The sequence below is a fragment of the Solanum tuberosum genome, unplaced genomic scaffold (assembly GCF_000226075.1).
Source record: "Solanum tuberosum cultivar DM 1-3 516 R44 unplaced genomic scaffold, SolTub_3.0 scf00258, whole genome shotgun sequence".
Lineage (NCBI taxonomy): Eukaryota > Viridiplantae > Streptophyta > Magnoliopsida > Solanales > Solanaceae > Solanum > Solanum tuberosum.
The window spans coordinates 488,492-497,081 of NW_006239179.1; the positions used below are offsets into that span (position 1 = coordinate 488,492).

General features: G+C 34.7%; 1 protein-coding gene across 2 annotated transcripts in view; it reads left to right on the plus strand.

Annotated features, from left to right (window-relative positions):
- Nucleotides 1-3,916, plus strand: part of LOC102603653 (WD repeat-containing protein 48-like) — a 25,767-nt gene extending 21,851 nt beyond the window's left edge. For both annotated transcript variants that reach the window (XM_006357665.2, XM_006357666.2), the window contains exons 17-18: nt 3,294-3,470; nt 3,772-3,916. In XM_006357665.2, coding sequence (XP_006357727.1) covers nt 3,294-3,470; nt 3,772-3,870 — 276 coding nt within the window. In that variant the 3' untranslated portion in view covers nt 3,871-3,916. The remainder of the gene's footprint in view (nt 1-3,293; nt 3,471-3,771) is intronic.
- The last annotated feature ends 4,674 nt before the right edge of the window (nt 3,917-8,590 follow it).

Consider the following 8,590-nt stretch of genomic DNA (forward strand, 5'->3'; position numbering starts at 1 on the left):
TGTTAGAATAGGAATAGGTTTAACCAATCCTATTAGAATAGGAATAGGTTTATACAATCCTATTAGAATAAGAATAAGTTTATACAATCCTATTAGAACAGGAATAGGAATAGAAATAGAAATAGGAATACTAAATAGTATCCTACTTGGTAAAGGATTGTATTCTAGGGTCTATAAATAGGGTCTCAATGTAATAATGTAAACAACAACAATTTAATAATATTCTTTTCCAATATTTCTCACACCAACCATGTCTTTTGAGTGATTTTTTTTGCTCCAAAACACGGGCTATTTCCAACCTCTACCAATATACTTCAATAAACCTCTATACAAATATATCTGGACCCCAAAAACCTTGAACCTTCATATTTGACTTGACATCTTTTATAATAGATCCAATTATATGATTGTAGCTAGTATCTCTATCTTGCACAGAATTGTAAAGGTGTCCTTGTAATTTGTGTCAAGCAATTGATTGAATACATCTTTCTGGTCTCATTATCTGATTCACTGTTTGTGGGGAATCATCTTTAATGCATTTAACTTGGCGTAGGTTTTTATCTATCCTTTCTCAGTCACATTAGCTTATATATTTCTTTTCCCCTTTTCTGCCTCTTAACGTTTGGTAGTCTCATCTAATCCTTTACCTCGGGATTTACTAATTGCCTTTTTATCTTTTCTCTTTGCTCTTTTGTACAATTTTAAGATGTCTGGTCATTTTTCGTTGTTTGTAACTTCATATGACACTTTTTTTTTTCTTTAGTAGCTCTTTGCACCTTCTCATTCTACCACCACGGTTCTATGGTTGAGGTCCTATGCATTTAGGCACAACTAAAAATTTCAGTTGCTACTTTGTCAGTACAACTTGTCCTTTCATAATATATCGAACTAGCTTCAAATTCCATGCTCCATCCTTTACCTTAAATGTTATCCCCTCTGTCCCATTTTATGTGACACCATTTGACTAGGCACAAAGTTGAAGAAAGAAACTAACCTTAGATATTTGTGTAGCTACAAATAATTTCATTAAGGGTATAGGGGAGTTTTAAAGTTTAGTAGTTTCTAATTATAGAAAGGTAACATTCTTTTTGGAACAGACTAAAAAAAGGAAAGCGTGCCACATAAATTGGGACGGAAGGAGTATTTGATTTGTGTCATCTAGTGTTCAGTGCCTAGTGTCCACCACCAAATTCTTGTTGCATATAGTTTTTTTTCTCTTACTCTTCTTTCGCTTCACAACCAGGACGATCGGGTATGTTAAGATTGTGTAGGGCTTCTAACATGACTTGCAGTCCACTGAATGACTCACATGAAGATGAGACTACAAGTGATCTGGTCCTGCTATAAGATGCAGCTGAACAATTAAATAGTGAACATTTGCACTTCTTTGTGTGCATTATGATAAAGTAGGACACCAACCACTGATGATAGTAATCATAACGTGAGGATAAAAGACGGTGCACCGGTTTGATCTTGATGAGGGATCTGGCATATTCACAAGGCCTTTTGGACTATGCAGTTACCTACTTTGGAACAACATTGTTTGTATTGCTCCAATATTAACTGTCCTACAAATGAGCCCACTTCAATCTATTCCATTCTTTATATTGGACTCAGTAATAAAATTTTTGTTTTAAGACAGTGCTTCAGTTATTCATAAGAAACCTTAAATGCTCAAGAGTGGAAGTAAATTTGAGATTTCTTCAGATTTGGGAACACTAAAACATCATGACTTAGTTCTTGAATGATGATAGGTGAGTAAGGCTGCCAAAACCAGTGGCATAGCTAGGGTTAAACCAGAGGGGAAGGAGCTTAGTTATTGACAAGGTAAGGTATTTTAATAATAGCACCAAAAAGGTATTACAGTGGTATAAAAGAGAAGTTCAGATCATCTCAACACTTGTAACATCAAAAGCTTCCAAAAATCCAAAAGAGAAGTTGGATAGTCCAGCGTATTGCTCCTATACCATGTATAAACAAATTGAAGGCCTCTAGACTTTACAAAAGGTGGAGGTTGTGTCTTTCCTTCAACACACCTATTATTTCATTCTAACTATATCGACATGATGCATAATAATTAATGGGATACTTTGCCAGATTTGCTTTTTCCTTTTCCCGATCCTCTGTCCTTGCCAGCCAAATTAGTAACTTCTCACATCTTGAGGCATCACCCATGTGACTCCAAAACTATTCAAGAAACGAAAAAAATTGCAATGAAGAAGATGGTTGTTGGTTCCCAGGGGAAGGAGCATAGTGTTAATAAGATAAGGAGTGTGATAAAGAACTTCAGGAGTTGGAATATTATTCGTATTTTTTTTGGTTCAGCTTATTTTCATCATTGTCTCTGTCTTCTATGTACCTGGATTTGTTGCACTTAAGTCGAGGGTCTTTCTGAAACAGCCTCTCTACCTCCATGAGGTAGTAGTAAGGTTTGCATACATTCTACCCTCTCCAGACTCCACTTGTTGGATTTCACTGGGTATGTTGTTGTAACTTTGTAAGTTTGATTTATTTCATGCACCACATAGATAAGTTGTCCAAGGGATCCTTTCTTTAATGTTATTATTTCATTAAAAAAATTCACATTACCCAAATAAAGTCATTTTACAGACACTAGCCATATCTCCATTTATAGTTTTCAAATGGATAGCAAATCTAACATATCGACTAGGTTCATACCATGAGGACAGAAAATGATGTTAAAGAATGGATTATAATAGCATACAAGGATGTGGCCCAGTGGTCAATGAAGTGGTTTAGATTTACTCAACTGTTCTATTTTTGATTCAGAACCAAGAAACGATAAAATAGAAGTTTGTGCAAATCTTGGAGACCAAAGTTCAAATCCCAATATTGACAAAAACACAATGTGATTTCTTCACATCTGTTTAACCCTTGTTAGTCTGGACAGCACCATTATTGGAAAAATGAAAATAGAATAGATAATATTCAAGTAAGGTGCATTGCCAATTCAAAATTGTAAAAGTGACGGAAGATGACCACCCATTTTTGACATTATACCTCCAGCATATAAAATGCTCACACATTTGGAGAAAGAGAGATAGAGAGAGCTGCAATCATTGAATCAAGGTAGTATTCATTGAACATTTGTGAGATACAGATACAACTTTCAAATGTTGGGCTCAAAAGGAAAGAAAGTGAGTTATGTCTGCTCAAGTTAAAAGAGCTACAAAAAGTTTCATTGGTTCAGCTTTTCTTTGATACTATAATCACCCAGAAGCTCTTTCTGGTAATTAATTTAATCTTAAAGTGGTATTGATTTTCTTCTCCAGGTTATCAATTATGTCGTAGAAAAGTTGGCTCTTGACAAGCCTTTGGATAGCGTAAACTCAGATGGGACTTTTGCTCCTGGTATGCATGGAGCTACTGGAGTAGATGACTCATCCCGGACTGGGCCGAAGCCTTGGCAAAAGCATAGGCCATCTATAGAGATCCTGTGCAATAACCAGGCAAGTTCAGGTTTCTGTTTCTAGGTTTGAGATGCTTCACATATTAAGATTTTAATATCATGCACTGTTGTAGTTTTCTTCTTCATCTTTATACTCTAGATTGTAGCTTCTTAAATTTGAACTTTTAGCAATATATCCTGTTACATCTTTACGGATTCTCCAAAAAAATATTAAAAATTATTGACTTTGCCACATCAATCATTGTATATGCTGCCTTCAAACACAATTGCCCAAGTGGGGATATGTTCCAGGTTCTGCCCACAGTGCTTTCTGGTTTAATGAAATTTTATTTCCTTACCAGGTTTTATCCCCTGAAATGAGCTTAGCAACTGTACGGGCCTATACATGGAAGAAACCTGAAGATCTTGTACTTAATTACTGTCTGTTGCCAAGCAAGTGACAGGACTGAAAGTTATAAGGTATGATTTTCGTTTGTTTTGAAATCTTCTGTATTTTGCATCTTTCCTTTTTGTTAACTATTTCATCCATTTTGAGCTAGTCCTTTTCTTGTAAGAAAATAAGAGACAGGAGAGAATATTGAGAGAGTGCACATATCCATTTATACACACTTTACAATATACATGATACCTCTATCCAATGTGAGACACTAGCGCCTCATTTGCTTATACTTAATGGAGGTCTGAATCCGAATGGTTCAGACGTTAGATCATTAAGTGGATTTGGTTACATTAAGATTTAAGCACTAATTTGGTCAGAATAGGTCTTAATTATTAAGATCTTGAACAAGTCTTAATATCATTAAGAGGTATTTTTGTATAGATAATTTTTCACCACCACTCTTTCCACAATCATCAGCCACCGCAACTAACCACCTCTTTCATCACAACTACCACCACCATTGTCAATCACTATACTGTCGCTAACCACCAACTACCACCACTGCTGCCAACGACTATTGGTAGTCGCTACCACACCTCCATCAATAATTTTATCCATTGTCGCCGCCGCGACCTCCACCTCCACCACTGCGGTTAATTTCTTTTTTTCAAACCGGTAACGTTTTTGTGTATTAATAACAACCTACACGAAGGGTGTGCAATCCCCCATATTACATCCAGATGAGCAAAAAAAAAAAGCTCCTAGTCCTTAATCTTCTTATAAGGACACTGTGGTCAATTTCTACTACCAATTATTTCCGTCATCACAATTAGAATCGCCATCAACCACCACACATCCACACATTCTTCAGCCACCACCATCAACACTGTCGACTTCTTACATCAACCAACTTCACCATCACAACCACCACCACCACCACCACTATCACCCGTCACCATCACGCAGTCACTACAACACCAACCCCTCCACCATCACCACTATTACTAGCCACTAACACCAATCATTACCATCACCACTACTACAACCCCTCTCTATCACGAGCGAACATAAATATTTCATTTTTTAATCAAATAATGATTTTATTTTTTAAAAATTACATTTTTTCTAATATTTAATTAATTTTTTATTTGAATTGTATATTTATCATGTTACAAATATATAAATTATGCACATTGAAATGTTGAAAAACAAATAGTCTTAATCATTTAGTGTGGGAGACATCTTATTCATTTAGATGTGCATTCAGATTTAGACGTTTTGGTCTTAATGAAAACAAACAAGGCCTAATACTATATTACATCAAGTATAACTTGTTACAATTAACCATTTTCTACTATCTAATCCTCTAGTTGTACTTGTATGTACCAAGGTTGTTATACATAAATAATTCTTAAATTGGTGAGAGATTTGATAAATATATCAGCACGCTAATCATTTGACTTTTTTCACTTCATGAGATTGTCATCTTAAATATATTTATCTCTATCAAAGTGACAATCAATTTTTATATGTGTGTTTCTCTCATTCAACACTATATATAAGATGCAATTTGAAGTGCAAGTTGATATCATTACTAGTTTTAAATGCATTTGGTTAATCATTTCAGTCTTTTGAATTCTTTGAGTGGTTGCTTAATCCATATGAGGTACGTCCAAAAGACCACCGAATAGACTATCATGTGGAGTAACTGGGAGATAGTTCAACTTTTCAACCAACCTCTTTAATTACCTAGGATCATTAAATGTGTCCCCCTAACCATTACTTTTAACATTCAAATTTGTAAGAGTGTAAATGAGTCCACTAAGTGCACATTTATGTCTCTCCAGGAATGTCAAGAGCGTACTAACATTGTGAGATAACAATATCTAAATGAGACTAGGCGACCTCAAGCCTGGAAAATACCCCACTGCCTAGGTGTAGAATTGTTGAGGAGATATTATTCAACTTCAACCAAATATTGTCGAAACAGGCAGTGATCAACTTTCAATCATTTCAAACTCTTAAATAACCATGCTAAACTTACCAAACCATGCCTGAGAAGACTACTTAAGACCATATACAAATCAACCTAAACCAACATAAAAGACTACTAAACTTCCCTGAGTTAAAGAACATGGTGTTGCTTCATGTGTTTCATAATCAATATGCTTGCAAATAAATGTGTTCTTGATATCAACTCGTGAAGAAGTCAATGGTGCAACATCCATGGACAAAAAGAAGCTTTAGGGAAGCAATTTTTACCATGGGATAGAATGTATCACATGATCAAGTGAGAAGATCTTATTAATGGCCTTCACAAGGAACATGCCTTGAGCTGATCTATTTGATCTCTACCCCAACTTTGACTGTATACTCATTGACTACCAAGAACATATTTTCCATAAGAGGCATAAGAACAACTGCCCAAGTATCAGTAGAATGTAAAACAGACATTTGTCATCGTAGCTTGCTATTAGCCTAATTGGAAAGAGCTACTCCTGTAGATTCAAGAAAGTGAATAAGACAAGATTGACATGAATGCATAATATGGTTATGAAAAACAATGATCACTCAAACAGGTATATTTATGATGAGGATTATGAGAAGAACAAATACCTTTATGAACAGTCACTAGAGGGCTATTTGGGGAGACAAATTCGGAACCTGCGAATGATCTGTTGCAGGGTATGGATCATATGACCCTGGTGTGAGATAACAGTGGCTGTAATAAGTCAAAAGCGATGATGCTGTGGGAGGAAACGTAATGAGGTACTTATAAGGACTACATTGCTGGTACAAATAAAACAATTAAGATGTCAAGATGGTTTGAAATACGTGCAGGATAAGACTGCATTATGTAAAATATGGCACTGACTGACCAAAGGTATCGACAAAAGATCAAGCGAGTACCAACAATATTCCTTTTAAACTTGAGAGTAATCATAAACTACACACTTAGATCATGAGGATCTAGTTTGTCTTTCCCAGGTATCAAGTTATAACAAAAGAAGTGTTTCTAAAATACATGGACGAAGGGAGTATAGAGGTGAATATGGAGATAAAACAAAGTTAGTCAAGCGGTGGCACAATGGGAGGAGATGTAGGAGAGGTACTCGTACTACTAATAGCTTTACTGGTGGTCAAGTAAAAAATAGAGATGTCAAGACAGTCAGAGGAAGTTGCAAGATAAGATTGAGTTCTGAAAAGTGTCATTGGCTGACTAAAGGTATCAACAAAGATCAAGTGAGTGGTAACAATATCCCTTCTAAGCTCAAGAATAATTAGAAAACACACTTGAGAGCATGAGTGTCTTGTTTATCTTGACCAGATGTCACAGGTTATAGCAAAACAAATGATTTCAAAGACACAAGGAACAACTAAACTTATAGGTGAATGGGGAAATAAAACTGAACAGTGGAACTAGTCCTGCATAAAAGAAAGCATATGATTTATCCAATAATATGCTATGCAATGTTCCCAATCTTTTTGATATACTTCGTTTAACATTAACTTTTTGCCGACTTACATCAATAATATACTTCTCATTACCTTTCAATAATATCTATCTATACTATCTTAAAAATATGAACTCTCTAACTTGAATATTAGATTACTATATTACCCTCAACTTCAAACACCCAATTTAGTATAACTTCTATATTTTTTATTTTATTTATTTATTTATTTTATATTATATTAAAATATGACACCTTTTCACATTGACGGGTAGTGACTTCTCCGAAGGATTGTGACATTTTTAAAGAATTTGACTTTTTCGATGAGCTATGACATTTCCGACTGGTTGTGATTTTCTAAAGGGTTGTGACTTATCTGATAAGGCACGATAAACAACTTTTCATACTATTCTTTTTTCGCTATAAATAGAGGAATTTCCTCACATTTTTAAACTACGAATTTTGTATGTTTTTTATTCCTCTTCTTCTTAAAACAAGGAAGATTGTGAAAATTGTTCAATTATCCAATTACAATATTTTTTTATTGGTAAATTAGATAGATCAACAAAAATTGATGCAACAAGGAGAATGGAATAACTCAACTTCAAATGAAAAGACTATCTAGATAATTAATGTGTACTCACTTTCATTGGCATAAATATACTTTTGCAACAACTTCTACTTGACAAGAAGTTCAATGATTTTCTGTTGCATAAACTACAACTTGGTGTTCAAGCTGTTGGAGAAAACGAATTTGATCATAATCTTGTTTGAAGTTAGAATAAGAATAGGTTTATACAATCCTATTAGAATAGGAATAGGTTTATACAATTCTATTTAGAATAGGAATAGGAATACAAATATGAATAGGAATAGTAAATAGTATTTTACTTGGTAAAGGATTGTATTCTAGTGTCTATAAATAGGATCTCAATGTAATAATGTAGAAACAACACAACAATTCAATAATATTCTTTTCCTATATTTCTCACATGGTATCAGAGCCTCTACGATCTTGGTAGAAAATCAAAGAGCTTCCGCTGCCGGCGGGTGGCACCCATATATGTTGCCCGTCCGGCCAATGATTATGTTAGCAAAAGTTGGGTCACCGTGTATCTTTTTTTTTTTTTGATGAAGTAAGAAGAATGTCATTAACAAAGCATCAAGCAGATGCACAGATTACAAAAGAAAGAAATATCAGCTCCCAAAAAGGCAAAAAAAGCTATCTAAACAGCTAACAACAGAGACCTATGGAGCTGATAAATTCTAGGAAATAAAGAGTTCCTATCGTTCTAAAGGATTATAAAGAGTTCCTTCGGTATCGTG